This window comes from Ceratotherium simum, chromosome 24 (assembly GCF_057802395.1).
Source record: "Ceratotherium simum simum isolate JZ-2026a chromosome 24, ASM5780239v1, whole genome shotgun sequence".
In the NCBI taxonomy this organism is placed as follows: domain Eukaryota; kingdom Metazoa; phylum Chordata; class Mammalia; order Perissodactyla; family Rhinocerotidae; genus Ceratotherium; species Ceratotherium simum.
The window spans coordinates 48,746,768-48,767,936 of NC_141923.1; the positions used below are offsets into that span (position 1 = coordinate 48,746,768).

At 40.0% G+C, this 21,169-nt stretch overlaps 2 protein-coding genes across 6 annotated transcripts in view; one reads left to right on the forward strand and one right to left on the reverse strand.

The window, feature by feature from the left end:
* The window catches only part of GPR137C (G protein-coupled receptor 137C), an 86,125-nt gene extending 73,144 nt beyond the window's left edge, over nt 1-12,981 (reverse strand). Inside the window, exon 1 of the mRNA XM_004426441.3 lies at nt 12,529-12,981. Coding sequence (XP_004426498.1) covers nt 12,529-12,918 — 390 coding nt within the window. The 5' untranslated portion in view covers nt 12,919-12,981. The remainder of the gene's footprint in view (nt 1-12,528) is intronic.
* Nucleotides 12,982-13,714: 733 nt separating this feature from the next.
* TXNDC16 (thioredoxin domain containing 16) overlaps nt 13,715-21,169 on the forward strand; it is a 120,241-nt gene continuing 112,786 nt past the window's right edge. For all 5 annotated transcript variants that reach the window (XR_015556202.1, XM_004426151.3, XM_087448530.1 and 2 more), the window contains exon 1: nt 13,715-13,909. The gene's annotated coding sequence lies outside the window, so the exon portion shown is untranslated. The remainder of the gene's footprint in view (nt 13,910-21,169) is intronic.

The window sequence follows — 21,169 nt, forward strand, 5'->3', positions numbered from 1 at the left end:
TTTCAAAACACAAGCTTTTAATTTTGATAAAGTCTCATTCGTCAATTTTGGTTCTTTTTTTTTTTTTTTCTTAAGAAATCTTTGTCTCTTCCAAGGTAACAAAGAATTTCTCCTGTTTTCTTCTAGAAGTTTTAGCTTTTACATTTAGGTCTGTGATCCACATCAAGACTTCTATGTAGGGTGAGGTAAGAATCAATATTCATTTTTTCCCCATATGGATACCCAACTATTTCAGCACTATTAATTGAAAAAATGTTCATTTCCTCACTAAATTACCTTGGCATCTTTGTAAAAAAATCAATTGACTATATATGTGTTGGTCTAATTCTGGATTCTCTGTTCTGCTCCATTGATCTACATGTCTATCTTTTCCCCATTATGACAATGTCTTGATTACTGTAGCTTTACAGTAAGTCTTGAAATCAGGTAGTGTGATCCTACCACTTTGTTCTTTTGCAAAATTGTTTCAGCTATTGTAAGTCCTTTGTATTTCCACATACATTTTCAAATCATCTTGGTAACTGCTACCAAAAATCCTGCTGATATTTTAATACAGATTGCATTGAATGTGCACCTCAATTTGGAGGAGAAGCGACATCTTAAAAATAATGGGTCTTCCAGGATATATTTTGCCATTTACTTAGGCCTGCTTTAATTTCTCTCACTTTTGTAGTTTTCATTGTATAGGTCTTGCACATCTATTATTACATTTACTAAATATTTTAGTTTGGGGTCAGTAATGTAAATGGAATAATTTTTGTATTTCATTTTCTGTTTTCTGTTAGTTTATAAAATAAAGTTATATCCTACAAGCTTCTTAAATTCACTTATCAGGTCTAGTAGTTTTTTGCAGATTCATTAGGATTTTTTACCCAATCATGTCACCTACAAATGGAGACAATTTTATTTCTTGCTTTCTAATTTTTCAGCCTTTTTTCTTACATTTTTTTTTCTTCCAATAATGCAATGGCTAGGGCCTCCAGCACAATGGCTGGGTACTTCACTTCTTGTCCTAGGAAGTAATCTTTCAATTCTTCATCATTAAGTATAATGTTGGCTGTAGGTTTTTTGTACACGCTGTTTATTAGATTGAGGAATTTCTCTTCTTTTCTCTAGTTTGATAAAAGGTGATTTTTAAAAAAATCATGAATAGTTGAATTTTGTCCAATTCTTTTTCTACATCTATCGAGATATGATTTTCTCCTTTACACTGCAAATACGGTTTATTACATTGATTGGTTTTAGAATGTTAAATCAATGTTGCATTCTTGGGATAAAAGATATTTGGTCATGATATGTTATACTTTATATATATTTTTGGATTTGATTTGCTAACTATTTTTGCATCTCTGTTCATGAGAGATATTTGCAGTTATTTTTCATAATTACTTTTTATTATTTTGGTATCATTTAGTCCTCACAACAACGCTATGGGGTAGGCATTATTATTATCCATTTTTCGAAATGGGACAGAGGCATAGCCAGTAAGTAGTTGGGATGTACTCTTAATTACTATGTCTCACTGCCTCTAATTTGTTAAGTGTTGCTTTCACGTTCTAGCATGTGGTCAATTTCTAAAAATGTTCCATGTGTTAATAAACAGCAAGTGCACCTTGTTGTTGGAATTGTACTCAATGAATGGCCATGTTTTTGTATTTCCTCATATTTTGTATTTTTTATATTTCTTATATTTTCCAATAGCTGAAGTAAAACTGGAAAATTCACAACTATGTGGAAATTAAACCACACACTTGAACAACCATTGGATCAAAGAAGAAACCAAAAGAGAAATTAGAAAATATCTTGAGATATATAAAAATGACGTTAGCTGTAGCTTTTATCTTGAGGTAATTTCCTTCTATTTCTAGTTTGTTGCGAGTTTTTATAATAAAAGGGTGTTAAATTTTGTCAAATGCTCTTTCTGCCTCTATTGAAATGACCATGTGACTTTTATCCTTATTCTGTTAATGTGGTGTATCACATTAATTGATTTTCCTATGTTGAACCATCCTTGCACCCCAGTGATAAATCCCACTTGGTCATGGTGTTTATCCTTTTAATGTGCTATTGGATTCAGTCTGCTAGTACTTTGTTGAGGATTTTTGCATCTATATTCCTCAGGGATATTGACTTGTAGTTTTCTTTTCATGTGGTGTCTGTCTAGCTTTGGTGTCAGGATGGTCTTCATAGAATGAGTTAGGAAGTGTTCTCTCCTCTTCCATTTTTTGGAAGTGTTTGAGAAGTACGGGCATTAATTCTTTAAATGATTGGTAGAATTCTCCAGCGAAGCCATCTGCATCTGGGCTTTTCTTTGTTGGGAAGATTTTGATTACTGATTCAATTTCCATACTAGTTACAGGTCTGTTCAGACTTTCTACTTCATGATTCAGTCTTGGTAGGTTGTATGTTTCTAGAAATTTATCCATTTCTTCTAGGTTATCCAGTTTGTTGGTGTATAATTGTTCATAGTAGTCTCTTATGATCCTTTTTATTTCTGTGCCATCAGTTGTAATGCCTCTTCTTTCATGTCTGATTTTATTTTCTCAATTAGTCTAAGAGTTTGTCAATTTTATCTTTTCAAAATCCAACTCTTAGTTTCATTGATTTTTTCCTATTCTTTTTCTATTCTCTATTTCATTTATTTCTGCTCTGATCTTTGTTATCTCCTTCCTTTTGCTAACTTTGGGTTTAGTTTGTTCTTCTAGCTCCTTGATGTATAATGTTAGGCTGTTCATCTGAGATCTTCTTTTGTAATGTAGCTATTTATGACTATAGATATGATTTCAATTTTCTCAAATTTGCTAAGACTTATTTTGTAAGCTAATATGTGATCTACCCTGGAGAAAGATCCATGTGTGCTTGAGAAGAATGTGTGTTCTTCTGTTGTTGGGTGGAAGGCTCGCTATATGCCTATTAGGTCCATTTGGTCTACAGTGTTGCTTAATTGCTCTGTTTGCTTATTGGTCTTCTGTCTGGATGTTCTATCCATTACTGAAAGTGGGGTACTGAAGTCTCTTACTATTATAGTATTACTGTCTATTTTTCCCTTCAGTTTTGTCAATACTTGTTTTGTTTAGGTACTCTGATTTTGGATGCATATATAATTCTTATATCTTCCCGATGGATTGACCCTTTTATCATTATATAATGTCCTTTTCTGCTTATGACAGTTTTTGACTTAAAATCTATATTGTCTAAGTATAGCCACCCCTGCTCTCTTTTAGACATGCATGGCATGTCTTTTTCCATCCCTCCATTTTCAGTCTATGTGCATCCTTACAAGTAAAGTGGGTTTCTTGTAAACAGCATATACTTGGGTCTTTTATTTTTTTTAATCCATGCAGCAAACTCTATGTCATTTGATTGGGGAGTTTAATCCATTTACATTTAAAGTAATTATTGAATAGAAAGGATTTACTACTGCCATTTTTTTTTTTCCTGTTAGGCTTACAGTTCTTTAGTTTGTCTTTTCCTCTCTTGCAGTCTTCCTTTGTGTTTTGTTGATTTTTTTCTTTCTTTTTTTTAAATTTTATTTATTTATTTATTTTATTCCCCCAAAGCCCCAGTAGATAGTTGTATGTCATAGCTGCACATCCTTCTAGTTGCTGTATGTGGGACATGGCCTCAGCATGGCCGGAGAAGCGGTGCGTCGGTGCGTGCCCAGGATCCGAACCTGGGCCGCCAGAAGCACAGCGTGCGCACTTAACCGCTGAGCCACAGGGCCGGCCCGATTTTTTCTATTGATATGCTTTGACTGCTTTCCCCTTTTCTTCTGTGTAACTTCTATAGGGGTGTGTGTGTGTCTGTGGTTACCCTGGGACTTACAAAAAATATCTTATAGTTATAACAGTCTATTTTAAGCTGATAACTTATGTTCAATCACATACAAAAACTCTATACTTGAACTTCTCCTCCCCAACATTTTGTTATTGTTGCGACAATTTATATTTATACTGTGTATTTTAACATATTTTTATAGTTATTTTACACTTTTTTCTTAACTTTTATACTAGAATTAGAAGTGATTTACCCACCATCATTACAGTAATACAGTACTCTGTATTTGTCTATACAGTCATGTGCTACATAACGATGTTTTGGTCAACAAGAGACCGCATATAACAAGGTCCCATAAGATTAGTACCATATAGCCTATATGTGTAGTAGGCTATACCGTCTAGGTTTAAGTACAGTACACTCTATGATGTTTGCACAATGATGAAATTGCTTAACGATGCATTTCTCTGAATGTATCCTTGTCATTAAACAATGTATGACTGTACATCTATCTTTACCAATGAGTTTCATACTTATGCTATGTGTTACTGTTTAGTATTGTTTTGTTTCAACTTGAAGAACTCTAGCATTTCTTGTAAGGGAGGTCTAGTGGTGATGAACTCCTTCAGCTTTTGTTTATCTGGGGAAGTCATTATTTCTCCATTTTTGAAGGATAGTTTTCAGAGTATATTATTTTTGGTTGGTAGTTTTTTCTTTCAGCACTTTAAATAGATCATCCCACTGTTTTCTAGCCTGTAAGATTTCTGCCAGAAAATATGCTTATAGTCTTATAGGGGTTCCCTGGTATGTGAGGAGTCTCTTTTTTTCTCTGCTTTCAAAATTCTCTTTGTCTTTAACTTTTTACAATTTGAGTATGTTTCTCACTTTGGATTCCAGTTTTTTTGTATCCCTCTGGCTTCTTGGATCTACCCCAGATTTGGGAAGTTTTCAGCCATTATTCTTTGAATAAGCTTTCCGGTCCTTTCTCTGTCTCTCCTTTTTCTGGGACTCAATGTGTATATTAGTTCACTTGATGGTGTACCATAAATCCCTTTAGCTTTGTTCATTCTTTTTTCTTTTTGCTCTTCTGACTGAATTATTTCCAATGACTTGTCTTTAAGTTCATTGATCCTTTCTTCTGTTTGATCTAGTCTGATGATGAACCCAAATCAATTTTTCACTTCAGTTTTTGTTCTTCAGCTCCAAAAATTGTACTTTTTAATATTTTCTATCTCTGTTGAAATTTTCACGCTTTGTCGAAATTGTTCATGCTTTGTTCTCTTGACCTCGGTTAACATAATTATGACAGTTATTTTGAATTCTCTGTTAGGTAAATCATATAACTCTGTTGCATTAGTTTGTAGAGATTTATCTTGCTGCTTTGTTGGGAACATCTTTGCCAGATTCTTCATTTTCCTTGGCTCTCTGTGTCGGTGTCCGTGCACTAGAGAAAACAGGCACCTCTTCCAGTCTTCATGGATTGGCCATGTACAGGAAAAATCCTTACCAATTGACTTCTCTAGAGATTCTGGGGGCCTCTACCAACTCTTTCCCTCCCCAGGGAGAAGAAGGAAGCTGTAGTTCTGGCTTGTTCACTCTGTGCAAAGTTGGGGGAGGAGGGGAGCTATGTCATCTACCAGTTCAAATTGCTGTCCTTCTTCTCCCTCAGGTGGCTAGTCTGTACTGGACCTGACAGAGCTCCAAGACTGGCAAGACAGAAGACTGACCTCTGGTGAGGCCCCTAGGAAAAGTTGGAGTGCTGGATGTGTGAACCAACACCTTCCCTCCTCTGAGAGAAGCTGTGAGCTAGGAGGTCTCTTCTCAATTGTATGGCATTGCACTAGGGTCAGGGACTCCGGCAAGAGGTTGTCCCAAATCTCCCTAGTGGTTTTGGTGATTCTGGTGCAGGAGCCTTTCAATTAGTTTCTGGATTTCTCACAAAGGAAATCTGTCTGTGAATTGTTGTTGAATCAGTGTGTTGGCAGGGGGAAGAAGGGTCCATGGCTCCCTACTCCACCATCTTGCTGACATCACTCCCAACATGGCTTTTATTTCACCCTTATTGTTGATAGTTTCATTGTGGGTATTATCTTAGGTTACTGGTTTTTTTCTTTCACCATTTTGAAGATGTTTCACTTGTCTTCTGGATTCTAGTTGTTAATGAAATGCCAACACTCAAACTAAGTTTCATTTCTTGGTTGGTAATATCTTCTCTATCCAATTGTTTAAAAATATTTTGTCTTTGGTATTTTGAGATTTTACTCTCATGTGTTTTCATTTAGCCTGTCTTGAATTGTTTTGGGCTTTCTGAATCTGAAACTTTGTGTCTTTCATAAATCTGGACAGACTTTAAGTCACTATCTCTTTGAATAATTTATCTGAAATTCCAATTAGATATATATTGGACCTACTCATCATATCTCCATTTTCTCTTAATCTCCTGTTCATAGTTTCTATCTTTTATTTCTCTGGGCTATATTCTGGATGATTTTTTCCTCAGATTTTCTAGTTCACTAATTTCTTTTTAATAGTTGAATCTTGTTTAATCATTCGTTTCAGTTTCTAATTTTATTTTTCATTAAAAAAATTTATTTCCAAATGTGCCTAGTCAATTTTGATTTATCATATATCAATATTGTTGAATTTCTTAATTCACATAAATGAATATTTTATACTATATATTTGATAATTCTGACGTCTTCAATCTTTGCAGGTAAGATTCCCTACTGTGATTTTTTCATTTTGAGCTTACATTCCCTGGAATTTTATCTGTCAGGATTCTGGGTTTAAAGTATATTCCTCAAGATGATTTGCATTTGCTCCTTCCAGATGCTTGAGGTTACTACCAAGTCAGGATAACACTAAACTACATTTTCAGGTTGAGTATTTTTTTTTCCTACAGAGTCACAGAAGTGGTGTGAATTCAGGCTTCAAGCTTGTGAGAATAAGCTTATTATGAATTCTCAGGGAAGACTTTTGTTTCTCCAATTTGTACCTCCTTCTCCCAGAGCCAAGGCAGAGACAGGCACAAATTCCATCTTCAACCTCTGAGGACCTGCTTATTTTTCCCCTAGTTCATCCACTGAAGATGTACACTTTGAGAATTCTGGCATTAAGTCGGAGGTGATGAGGCCTCTGATTAGACCTCACCGCAAATGTCACCTTCCCTCAGCCCCAACACATAAAATTAAAGTCCAGGCATTAGGCTAGCAGGAAATAGCTAATAACTATCCCCAGCCCCAAGACAAACATCTGTGTGGTACTTTATCCTTCTGTGTTCACTTCTTTTTTTGTGGTTTCTTTCCTCTGAGGAATTTCCTCACACCAGCTCAATCATTCATTGAAAAAGATTAAAAGATCTCTACAGCATTTTAAGGCATTTCTCTGAATCTCTGTTCAGCCAGATGGCCCTGGTTTCTACTTTTATAAACTAGGAGGTGAGGGTCATATACTAAGTATGAAGGGGGCACGAAGAGTTTGCCGGAGAGTGGAAAAGGTTTGAAATGGTGGAAAATGGGAAGGCAAGTTAAATAGTGGAGCACTAAATAATAAACAAAGAGTTGATGGTATGCAGGCAAGTTCATAGGGAGAGATCACTTGACAGTCTTGTCTATATAGCCCTTGGGCTATATAGTAGTCTCATATCTAATACATATTAGCCATAAAACCTTGGATAAATCACACTCTGTTTATCTCTACCTATTTCATGGGGCTTGTGAAGACAAGCGTTACCAAGTGCTTTGAAAATACTAAATCACATAGAATGTAAGTCGTTGTAATTATGTCTTCTGCCATAGAATTGCATCTTAAACTTCTGTCTCACGGATATCTCAGAAAAAATAAAATCAAGTTAATGGATAAAACAGTTCAGTAGATTCAGACAAAAACAGTTTATAATCACAGTTACAGATTAAAAAAATCCAACATTGAGGGCTGTACCACTGGCACAGTGGTTAAATTCACAAGCTACACTTTGGCAGCCTGGGATTAGTGGGTTCAGATTCTGGGTGTAGACCTACACACCGCTCATCAAGCCATGCTGTGGCAGTGTCCCATATGCAGAAGAGAGGAAGACTGGCACAGATGTTAGCTCAGGGACAATCTTCCTCAAGTAGAAAAATGAAAAAACAAATCCAACATTGAACTAAACCACTATTTCCAGTAAAGAGTAACTGACTCATGATGTGAGACTTATTTGTTTTACTGACTTTCCTATTTAATAGAATTAGTTGAAACCAAATTAGCAAAGCCCTAATTACTATGGGACATTTGGGATGATAATAAAAATAGTTTTGCTAAGCAAAACAATATATTAAAGTGGTTTCATTAGTAAGATTTTACCTGTAGCAATCAAAATTAACTTTTACCTTATTATTATTTTTTTTAACTTTATTTATTCCCCCCCCCCCAAGCCCCAGTAGATAGTTGTACGTCATAGCTGCACATCCTTCTAGTTGCTATATGTGGGACTCGGCCTCAGCATGGCCAGAGAAGCGGTGCATCGGTGTGTGCCCGGGATCCGAACCCGGGCCGCCGGCAGCGGAGCACACGCACTTAACCACTAAGCCACGGGGCCGGCCCTAACTTTTACCTAATTAAAGCTAGATAATCTAAGAGAATCTTAGCACTCATACCATAGGCGATGTTTTAGGCAGAAAATATAAAGATCCCAGATAGTACACAAATAATTTACTGCAAATGTTTGTCAAAATTAAGTTAACCCCCAAATTTTAGATGGCTAAATATTTTCTAGATTTGGGTCTTTTCAAGATTGTCATTCAATAATACAGTCACTGTTGTTCTAGTTGCTATGAGATGAAAATATAAAATTTCTTATCCTTAAGGAGTTTCCATTTTAGATGGTGAAAATACCTTTGTGAGAAATCACAGAACATTATAACAAAACCAAAGTACTTTTAAGTTGAACGGCATGTTATTTGACGTACCATCAAGTTTCGGAAGAATACATCCGTTGTCAGGGACAATGATAGCATCCATGAAGGTACGAGTTAAGATTTTGAATTTAATTTTTCTAGCTGTTTTGGTCTTGTGATTAAGTCACTGTATTTTATCCCCATTAAGCACTTGGCACTCATGTTACAAAATTGCAAGAAAAAATGTCAATATGGGCCGTGAAGACGAACTCATTGATTTGGGCATGCATCACAATATTCCAAAGACAGTATATTACCAACTCTCATTTTAAGTCCTTTTACTTGTTCCAATGGTAGATAGCATCCATTTTCTCAGATACAGTCATGCATCACTTAATGATGGGTATATGTTGCGAGAAATGCATTGTTAGGTGATTTTGTTCTTGTGCAAACATCATAGAGTATCCTTACACAAACCTAGATGTATAGCCTATTACACACCTAGGCTATATGGTACTAATTTTATGGGACCACTGTTGTATATGCGGTCAGTTGTTGACTGAAATGTCATTATGCAGCACATGACTGTAATCTAAAAGACTGAAGTCTTTTCGTGAACCTTTCTGCAGCAAAGTACATGTTCTGTTGATCATGCCAGAAAAAGTTCAATAGGTGTTTTTAGTGTACAGGTTTCTTTCCCACTATCAGCTTCCAGAGGTTAAGTGTAAGATGAAAAGTCTAATTATTTCAGAAAGGGTTACTTCTCCTTATCTCAATTCCATTCAAGTGTAGTCAACAAAAGCAAGAGTGGTTTAGGCAGTCTCAACTTTTTGAAAACTTAATGAGTTTTAGAAGAATCATCAAAATGTATTTAAAGTAGTAATGGTTATTTTACTAACTTCATTTTTATACTGCTCCATGGTTCTTTGTAACTAAGTCCTTAAAGTTAGAATGTCTTTAATTGGTGAGAAATGGATACAACAAATGCTTTAGAGACGTCAAAAGTAAAATGAAATTGGTCTTTAATACGACAGATAGTAAAGACAGAGTGATTTGGTTATTAAGAAGCACAACTATTCAAAACAGATAGAGGGTCTCTTGGTTAAAAAAAAAAAAAAAATGCAACGTTAGTTAAGTTTTGTATTGGTCACCACTGAGACTTTCCCTACTACTTCGCTATAATACGAAGAACTCACTTGGAAAGGTTCATTAATTCAGAACCATCAGTGAGAAGTATGTTTCCAATTACTTGGAATTGATAGAAAAACATGAACTCAAATCTTCTTTTAAACACAGATTCCTCTGGATTTTTTTTCTAATGAATGGGCAAATGATTTCTGGTTAAGATATCTCTTTTTAAACAGGTTGAGGGCCGGCCCCATGGCTCAGCGGTTAAGTGCGCGCGCTCCGCTGCTGGCGGCCCAGGGTTCGGATCCCGGTTCCGCACCGACGCACCGCTTCTCCGGCCATGCTGAGGCCGCGTCCCACATACAGCAACTAGAAGGATGTGCAACTATGACATACGACTATCTACTGGGGCTTTGCGGGGGAAAAAAAAGGAGGAGGATTGGCAATAGATGTTAGCTCAGAGCCGGTCTTCCTCAGCAAAAAGAGGAGGATTAGCACGGATGTTAGCTCAGGGCTGATCTTCCTCACCAAAAAATAAAAAAATAAAAAATAAACAGGTTGAAAATTTGTTCTTTTAAGTAGTTATGTGTCTTAAAATTGTTAATTTAATTATAAAAAGACAAGCATAGACAAACAACCTACACCCTTTCTAGGAGACACTACAAAAGGAAAAAACTTTAGTTCAGCTTCTTTCCAAATTATATTTGCTAGGTTAATAGAGCTTTATTGCTTTTTAAACAGTACATCACACAAACAAGAGATTCATTTAACAGGAAGACTTTTAGACATTTAAATTCTTCCTCACTAGCTAGAACATCAGCAATCAAAAGTCTGAAAACCCAATCTAGCTATTGTGTAATTTATGCTACAGAAGTATACTTTTAGAATTTTGAGCTTAAACATAGACACTTTTTTCTACTGTGATAGTGTTTAGCCACTTTGTGTTTACCTCAGGGTGAGGTAAGACTGGGAGAGGGCACAAGGGAAACTTCTGGGGCACTGGAAATGCTGTATATCTTAATCCAGGTGGTGGTAACATGAGTGTATGCATATGTAAAATTTCACCTAGCTGTACACTTAATATTTACGCACTCTATGGTATATGTTATATCTCAAGAAAAAAGTACAAAGAGTGTTTAGCTACTTTATGAAATGCCCACCAACTATTTCACAGTGAATTGTTAATACGATTTTATAAGTCAAAATGTATAGGGGAAAAACAAATTACCGATGCTCATGGCATAAGGACTGCTAGTCACTTTCAGGTAAATTAACTACATCTGAAGCTAGAGTAAAGCTTCTGTGAGGAGAGGTCACTGGTATTCTATCAGAACTGGTGTCAGGAAGAATACAATGTATCGGCTTAACTACAAAGGATAGAAGTGTTACACAGCTTCAACAACAACTAGAAGATCAGAACATTATCACATAAATGACATACTATGGCATGATTATTTGATTTATGATTATTCATACTCTTTATTTGTGCTTTTTACTGTTTGGGTTTTTGTCATTGTATTGCTTGGACTTCCAAAGAATGGGGAAGGAAAAGAAAAATTAGTTTTGTTACTTATTTTCAACTGTTGTTTTTAGTGTGCCAAAAAGCTGAAGTTATGACTGATTTTAAAATTATGCATTCTACTTCCTATCTACTAAGGGAGAAAGAGTTGGTTTACACAGGAAATATAAGCCTGAAATGTTTTTTACTTTTGCTCATGTTAATTCTCGTCTCCAAAAGCCTTTGAGAGGATTAGCTGCATAGACCAACATTGTTCTATACTAGTAAGTGTTAAGCATATGATGTCACCTTGTTTGTTCCCTTCCTTAAGCTTTTTTTTTTCGGTGGTGGGGGGGGCTTTTTTTGGGCAATTCTCAAAATTCTGTGACTTAATTACCACTGGTTGACACACATGATTGACAAACCTGTTTGAAATGGGTCAAATACCTAAGCGCTGCAGAACAATGCAATTCAACCAGCAAGTCCTCAAAAGAGAGAAAGGCGCTGTGATTAGGTTCCAGTTATTAAGCAACTTATTGCAAAAACATTTTGGCGGTCTGTTTCTGCAATAGGCACAGGTCAAGCTAGTATTTTCTCTCTTAATCACCTCCAAAAAAACACTAGGCTGTAAGAGGTAGGATAAACGGCCAAAGCATGAAGCAACTAGGGCAAATACTAAGGGCTTTATGGAGATCTTCATATTCATCCTCGGCATTGGTTATTGATCATTAACCCTACTAGGGAACTATCGAAGGGAATTTTGAGGCTTATCGAGCCATGAGAAAGGAGATGCGGGAGAGAACCGAAGCTTCTAATAAAAGAAACGCAGCAACAATAGCAGAGGAACAGCTCTGCCCGGTGACGTAATGGCTGGCAGCGGTCCAGCTTCAGCAGAGCTGCTGCTACCTCAGCATCCACCCTCTCCACACGGTCCAGCTTCGGCGCATCTACCGAGCTCCTACTTCTCGAGATGGCACTTTGTTGGTGCCACCAGCACCTTATGTTAGAGGACCAGCACACCGAACAAAGGGTGGTCCTGCTGCTCTACGGTGTCGGAACACACATTCTCACTCCCTCACCCCCAGGCCCCTCAGGAACGAGTTCATCAGCTGCTCAAGTTTAGGGCGCGAACCCTGGCGCACGCTCCAGGCGCGCCTCAGTTCCCCCGGCTGGTCTCGCCCCCCCCCCCGCCCCCCTCCGGCCCTCAGCCCAGGTGACCGCGGCGGCCCGCAGGCCGGTCCCCCGCCTTACCTCCGCCAGGTAGAGGTTGAGGAGACAGAGCGTGGAGAACTGGAGACAGGAGGGGAAGCAGTAGAGCAGCCAGTGGGGGAAGAAGTGCAGGCGAGCGGGCGGCCGGAGCAGGGGCAGGGAGCCGCTGAGCGAGAAGGCGGCGGAGAAGAGGGTGGTCCTGAGCGCTGCCCACAGGAGGCAGAGGAAGAGGCAGAGGCTCTGGTGGCTCAGCCGCCGCTCGCGGTACAGGAGCAGCCGCCACAGCTGCAGGTAGGCAAAGGCGAAGAGCGCGGCGTAGAGCAGGGCGTGCAGGATGCTCAGCGCCAGCTGCACGGAGCCCGGCACCGCGGCGCCCCCGCCCGGCGTCGGGGGCTCGCGGCCGGCCGCCGAACCCGGCACCGACACCCGCATGAGGGGGACGGGGGGCGGGCGAGAGAGCGCGGAAAGGAAAGGGCCGGACTTGGGGCCGCCGTCGAAAGGGAGAAGGAATTCCCCCCTCACCCCCCACCCACCCCAACCTCCCACCCCGGGAAGCGCCGTGACAGGACCGGAGCCCCCGCAGGGCGGCCGCGGCTCCCCGGACCCCGCCTCCTCTCCTCGCCCCCCTTCCCCCGGGGGTCTCGGCTCCTCCTGCTGCGGCTCGGCTCGGTAGCTTCAAAAACAGCTCTCGGCTGGAGACAATCAGCTGAGGAACCCGAGCATTTGAGGCGCTCGCTCCGCAGCGTGGGCCCTCGCCGATTGGCCTCAGCGGACACGCCCCCCGCGCGCCGCGCTCGGAAGGCCACGGGCCGCGGGACCCGTCGCTCGAGGGCCCAAGCTCTGATTGGGCGCCCACTTCGCCCGCTTTTTCCCGCCCCCTCACTCCCTACCTACGCTGCCGATTGGCCCAGCGCCTGCACACCCGCTCGCGCCGGCGGGAGGACTGGGTGGTCGCCGGTCACCTGGGGCCACTCCCGCTCCGCCCCCCGCGCTTCCCATTGGTTGGAGAGGCCGCACGTAAGGAGCACGAGGAGGGGGAGGAGCCTCGGGTTTTTTTTTTGTTGTTTTTTTGTTTTTGGCCCAGCAGGGTCGCTGTGCTCAGCGCTGGCGGCTGCTGAGCGGAGGCCGGGGGCTGCTGCCAGGCAGGTAGGCTCGGCCCCGCCTTCCGCCTCCCCTCCCCGAGGCGGGAACTGCGGGTCGCGCGCCTTGGGAGGGCTAGGGCAGGTCGATGGCGGCGCGGGTCCTTCAGGCAAGGGGCCGTGGTTTCCGCCTGCAGGGATGGGGTTTTAGACCAGGCGGCTCTCCCCCAGCCAGGGCCGCACCGCAGAGCTCTATAATTTGTCTTAGAACCGGCCTCACCTGGATCCTTCGGAGGGGCGTTTTGCTTTCTTCTTTTCCCCCCAGCGTGAACGGCGAGGAAAACGTGAGCCCTTTGTAGGGAGAGGGCATGGAATGAGGCGAAGGGTAAACGGAAGCTCTAAGTAAAACTCTTCTCTCCATCGGGAAATATCCCTTAAGGAAGAGTGGTAGTAGGATGAATGGATGTACGAGCATCTGTGAGTAGGGGGAACGTGGGTTTTTGAATCTTAAGACTTTGGAACGATGCTCTGGGCATAAGTCTAGGAAAAGAGGCAGAAACAGAAGTGTAAGTCTTTGATGAATGTCCAGAGAGGAAAAAGTGGAATGGTCTGTGCTCCTTAAATTCCATATGTATTCCTTCAGGCCTTCGTCCTGTGTGTGGTAGATGGTGGCGCTGTTCCTGGGGTTCAGAGAGATACAAAACGAATGCTCAATTATGTTTCTGCTGTAAATAAGTGAGGAATAAATAGATCTCCCAGCGTGTAACGGACCGAACATAACATTTGTTGAGTTTTTTTTGTGTGTGTGTTTGGTAATAAAATGAGCAAAGTAGTCTAAAATGAAGAGAAAATAATTTGTGTTCTAAGAATGAGCGGCACATCACAAATTCTGTATCTCTGTGAAAGACACTGTTGCATTTACTGGCGCAACCAAGACCCAGCCTTTCCTAACTCACCATCCTTTGCCCTAATGCTTTGCCCAAAAGAGTGTTGCTACCTTCTTTCCTAGCGAAGTGATCCACAGGGAACTTGCAAGACTATTTTGGACTACAGATTCTGGGACAGTAGTTCACCTAGGCGCTAGATGCGAGTGTGTTTTGGATTCTTTATAGGTGTGCTGACAAACTGGGATAGATTTTTAGGCCTTGCCCTGTTATGTGGCTCTCCCTCAGATGAAACATTCAGCTGAGCAAGTGTGCAGTGCAGCCTAGAGTAGGACACAACTCGCTGTTAAGAAGGTAACAGACCTCATCCAGTATCAGTGCTTTAGAGAAGGATCTCATGCTTACTGGAATTTAAGAAATTCACCTCATGGATCTTTAGAGAATGTGGTTGGGGCAGTGCGCAGTTCTTGAGAGAGGACAGCGTGCTTGTGGCAGCAGTGAGTGAACTGATGGCAGTTATGTGCTTAGGCCCATAAATTAAGCATAAACTCAGAATTGTGTGATATTAGGCACTTGTCAAAATCAAGGGAACATCCTGCCCTCTGGCATGGCCTGTTTTTGTGTTTTCCATAATCAGTGAGGTGCAAGTTTCAGGTCATGAATAGATTTTCACCATGAGGGGTTTTTTCTTTTTCTCCTATATTCTCTACTCAAAGTGATAGTGAATAGCATGTGGATAGTACCCATGCTAGTTTTTAGGTCTTTGCTTGTGAGACTTTTTATTCCAGTGTCATAGCAAGTCTGGATAGCTGCCTCTTTTCTCCTTTTTTAGGAGTATGTATATGGGAGGGTAGACATAGAAGATTCTGCCCCAACTGCCTTGAAGGGTCTGTAAAGAGATGTTGACTCCTTTTAGTACCTCCTTTGGGCCTTAAAGGATAAACTGTGATGAGATCTAACCAACATTTGAGGCTGGTTCAGTGAGCAGGTTCTGTTCTCTAATAGCAGCATTAAACTATAAGTAAGCTAATTTTTTACAGAATGTTCTTACAGAAACTTTGTAGGCATTATATGCCCCACTTGTTGCAAAATATGAAATGTGTTTTTTCCCAGAGAATGATGCCCAAAGATCTTAGTATAATTTGTTTAATGTTTATAGTTGTTAATTTCCTCTTTTTCTTGAGAGAGGAAAACCATTAGGTTTGTGGTTAATTATAAGGAAAATTTAGGTCTATAAAGGGGAAACGAATCAAGGGTCTTCTGGAAAAGCTGGCTGCTAGATATTCTAAAATTTGAAATGTGTTCAAATGTACAGTGGTTGAATATTGTTGTTCTAGGAGGACAGATTACTCTAGCACAATGGTCTTTCAAACATTTAAAAGCAGAACTGTTTCCCAAGTATTATTATATACAGGACCCAGTCCCCAAATGGGATTGCTCTAGTTGAAGAGGGCCACCAGCTGCTCCACCTGCCTAGGGAACACCTGAAGGCAAATCCTTGCCCCCCTCCCCCCACTAGCAGGAGGATCAGTGTTTTTCTCTTGAAATACTTCCTCCTCTGCCTTCTGGGGGCTGTCTCAGTATTCTGGTGCTGAACAAAACAGCCTTTTGTTGCCCTTAGCATTTTATTTGCAAGCTTAGCACTCTCTGTACTGTAGCCTCATTGATCCATTCTTACAGTGCTTGTCACCCTCTTGTATTTGTCGTTAGTTAAATGTCACATTTTTTCCAACTTTTAAATGACCTGTGCATGCATAATTGTTTAGAGTTTAGGGATGAGGCAAAAGTTATATCTTGCATACCAACTCTGATTAATGCTGACAGGAGCATTATACTGAAGAATTGAGGGCCCCTTCCAGGCCCAAAGGGTAAGAGTCTGCAGGTAGTTGGGAGGTGTATGTGTGTAGTATTGGCAAACATTTGCCTATGACTTCCCTCTTCTTTTGGTGTTTGCACCTGTGGGGTAACAGTCAGTTGCATTTTAAAGAGTCATCTTCCTTTTTAGAACTTCCTACAGTGCAATTGGGTCAATTTCCTGTGAATTCTTTGAAATATACTTCTTTACAATCTAGGATATGTATTTGTGTTCAAGTCACTCTCTTCTTAGCTGTTACTAAAATCAATAGGGCGAGGTTGGGTTATACTGTAATAATGACCCAAAATTTTCGGAGGTTTAAAACAACAACATTTATTTTATGTTCACACTGGGTCAGCTGCGAGCTTTGCCCCGTGTTGTCCTCTTTCTGAGACTTGGTTCTGTAGAAAAGGCCTCCTTTTGAGTGGTATCAGTCATCATAGCATAAGAAAAGTGTGTCATGCCTCACGACACATAATATATTGACTCTTAAAGCTTCCAGAAGTTACATATATCACTTTGTACATTTCATTGACCAAATCAAATCATGACCATAGCTAAGTCAAGGAAGTATAATTTTAACATGTGTAGAGAACTAGAAACAATTGGACAGTCCATCCTTTTTGTCAACAAATATTCTCCTTCCTACATGTGGTTCATCCTTGGCGCTTCCCAGTGGAGATAACCCCAAAATCTTATTGAGTCTTCTGTGTCAAACTCAGAGTCCAGGATCTTGTGAGTAATGCCCAGTAGCAATAATCTCTTGTAATTTCTGTCAGTCTGGACATTGTAAGTTATCTGTCTCCCATCCTCTGTTTAAGACATAGGGTAGTGTAGGGACAGTTAGCTATAGTAACTATTCCCATTTGGAGAGGAGAAGAATGGAAGAAACATACCAGACTCAAGATTGTAGCAATTTTGAAATCTTGCTGGGCAAATTTGCTAGGGCTGTAGTTCTGTTCCCTTGGTTCTCTAGGCCAGTGCTTCTCAAACTATCTCTTTATGAAAAACCAGTTTGGTTTGTTTTGCTGAGGAAGATTCACCCTGAGCTAACATCTGTGCCAATCTTCCTGTATTTTGCATGTGGGTTGCCACCACAGCATGGCTGCTGACAAGTGGTGTAGGTCCGTGCCCTGGAACTGAACATGGGCTGCCGAAGCAGAGCATGCCAGACTTAACCAACAGGCCATGGGCTGGCCCACCAATTTGTTTTTTTAAAATTTCCAGTCTACTTTGAAGTTTTGTTAAACATGATAAAAATGAATTATAAGAAAAATGAAATGAAAAAATGTATCAAATGACAAGCCCAATTTAAAAACTATTAGATTCAACAAACACAAAATTACTATGTGAAATTGCTATAAAAGCTTTTAAACATTTATGCTCAATTTCTCTGTTTATCTCGTTATGGTAAATCAGTAACAAACAGTTCGTGTTCTGGCACATGCCCTAGAGCATAGTTTTCCATGGTCCTTGTCTTTCCCTGCAAGAGGTCCTTTCATTTTTATTATCCTTGGCCACATCTGAAGTTGGCTTTGGAGAGTAATGGTGTCTTTCTATGGCTGAGCAGTTTTGTCAGCTTGCTTCCTGGCCATATGAGAGTGGGGGCCTAAGGATTGTTTTCAGTTTTGAACAGCCTCTTGGATGGTGGTTCTTTGAGTTATACCTCATTAAATACAACCAACGGCAACTCTCACAGAGTACTCATGTTCTGTCTTCCAGTCTCTTCTCTTAGGGCTATAAATAAGTTCATTAGCCACATGAACTTAGGTACATGCTCATAAATTCATTAGGTACCTGTCACCTCCAATTCTTGTAGTTACAGTTTCATCAAATGTTCCGTCGCTCCTTAACGCAGATCATTTGCTCAGCTCCTGACTCTGATAAGTTTCCTTGGAAAGAAAAGTTTTATTGATTAGGTCCAAAACAGTTTCCTTGCTGCTTGGCCCATCAGCCAGTATTTTGCGGTTCTTGTTAAGGCAGCACCTCACTTCTTATTTGTATACCAGTGAAGATAAATTAGATTATGCTGCAATAATAACCTGTCAAATCTCAGTGGCTTAAGACAACAAGGTTTATTTCTTCTTGTTTCACATGCTCATTGCATATCAGCTGGGGGATTCTCTGTGCTGTGCTCATTCTGGGACCTGTTCTGATGAACAACCACCGTTTGAGCATTTTTAGTGACTATGACAGAAGAAAATAAAGCATGGTGTATCACACAGTAGCTGGTAAAATTGTTTCCTGGAAGAGACATGCCTCTTGGTTTTTAATTTTATTCTATTGATGTCTTAATAGTTTATAACATTGTGAAATTTCAGTTGTACATTATTGTTTGTCCATCACCATATAAATGTGCCCCTCTACCCTTTATGGCTACCTCCCACCCCCCTTCCCTCTGGTAACCACTAATCTGTTCTCCTTGTCCATGTGTTAGTTTATCTTCCACATATGAGTGAAATCATACGGTATTTGTCTTTCTCTGTCTAGCTTATTTCATTTAACATAATACCCTCAAGGTCCATCTGTGTTGTTGTGAATGGGACGATTTTGTCTTTTTTTATGGCTGAATAGTATTCCATTGTATGTACATACCACATCTTCTTTATCCATTTGTCAGTCGATGGGCACTTGGGTTGCTTCTATGTCTTCGCTATAGTGAATAATGCTGCAGTGAACATAGGGTGCATAAGAAGAGACATGCCCCTTTTGCTCACATTTTATTGTCTAGAATAAGTCACATGGTGGCCTCATACTTCACTAGAGGTGTGAGGTGCAGGAAGCTAAGGATAATCCTGCCTTATACCTGACAGGAGAACTGGAACTATTGACACCATGCTAATGAACTGCCACACCAAAGTAACAAGGACACATTTCTCCCAAGTACTCATTGCTTTGTCCTGATATTTAGATTTTGAAGCATTAAGTATTGTTTTCTAATTACTGGAGAAAAAAGTCACCAAGTACTTTCTGTATCTTTGTTTTCACTCCATTCTTGCTTGGTGTTCTCTTTCCCCATCATTTCCCATCCACACTTCTCTTCTCTTTAAAGATCTTTTTATGAGGAGACCCTGTCTCTGGACAAGTGCATTTTATTTACTATGCATGTGAAATGAACACTTTTGTGGCCCCACAGGGGTCGATTGGATTAATATGAGTAGAAGCTATGGAAGATTTGATTACATACAAGTACTAATAGCTTTTCTCTTTAAATCAAAGTGGAAAGGCCCACTATTTAAAGAGTCAGATGTTTCTGCAAGGCTTCAAAGTCCCCTTGGTGACTTCCCTTCTCCAATCTCTTATTCCTTTAGGGGCAGTTTCTTTCAACTGCTCCCTGTTTCTTTTGACATTGATTTTCCTATTTCCAATAAACTTGGCTTTTGGTGTTGTAAAAGATGAAGATTTAGCTCTCTCTCATTCCTTTTCCCACCCTGACTGCATGCTCACTTACTTTCTGTCTCCCCGTCTTTTCATGGATTTGGTTAAATCGTTGTTCAGTGTTTATTGTATTATGACTGTATAAAATCAATTTCTAGCTGACCTGTGCAATATTCTCTGCTTTATTATTTTTTTTAATTTTAATTTTTTTTGGTGAGGAAGATTGGCCCTGAGCTGACATTTGTTGCCAGTACTCCCCTTTTTGCTTGAGGAAGATTATCCCTGAGCTAACATCCGTGCCCATCTTCCTCTATTTTGTATGTGGGATGCTGCCACAGCATGGCTTGACGAGCAGTGTGTAGGTCTGCACCTGGATCCGAACCCCTGAACCCCGGGCCACCAAAGCAGAGTTTGCAAACTTAACCACTACGCCACTGTGCCAGCCCCCTTTAAGTTATTTATTTATTTATTTATTTTTGAGGAAGATTAGCCCTGAGCTAACACTGCTGCCAATCCTCTTTTTGCTAGGGAAGATTGGCCCTGAGCTAATCACTGTGCCCATCTTCCTCTACTTTATACGTGGGATGCTGCTGCAGCGTGGCTTGATAAGCAGTGCATAGGTCCACACCCAGGATCTGAACCTGTGAACCCTGGGCCACCAAAGCAGAGTGCGTGAACTTAACCACTATGCCAGTGGGCCAGCCCCAAAGTTATTTTTTAAATAGTCAAACTAATAAACATGGAATAAAATGCAAAGGTTACTCTTGGGTTCCTGTCTCTAGAAGTATGTAAGAACAATCACCAGCATCTCTGATGGACCGGATGCACAGTACTTTCACATGTATAATTTCATCTGTCCAGTGAGATGGAGGGAAAGGATTCAAGCACTGAATGTGCCGTTAGACATTTTGGTGCTACAAAATACATTCTAGGGGAAAAGAATCATATGTTAGCCATCATGTCCAATTTAGAGGTAAAGTATTTGAATTGTAATCACAAGGCCAGGAAAAATGATATTTTATACTTGAATCTTTCAATTGTGCTTTTTTACTTAAATGTTTTACCTTTTAATTAGGTTGGAGTTATTTCATTTAGTAACATATGTTATATAATTATTCCCTTAGCCTCAAGATGCATACTTTTCCCCCTCAGAATGTAAAGAAAATATTGGATGACTTATTTTAAACCATTCCCGTTAATGTAAAGTGGCTTTAAAATACACTGGTTTAAAATGGTTATAATGTATGATCAATTTTAATGTCAAGGATACCCCTTAATTATATCATTAAAATTACTTTTTTATATACCTCTCACAATCCTCACTCTTCATTCTACTTGAGTTTTTGAATTGTTGGCTCATTATCAAAAATTGATGGCAAATTGATTCACTGTTTGGTATAAATTAGCTCTAATGAGAAGAATGTTAGGAAGTAGTCAATGAGTAATTAGCTCTTTTTTTAAGGAATACCTGCTCCTTAGGGAGAGGT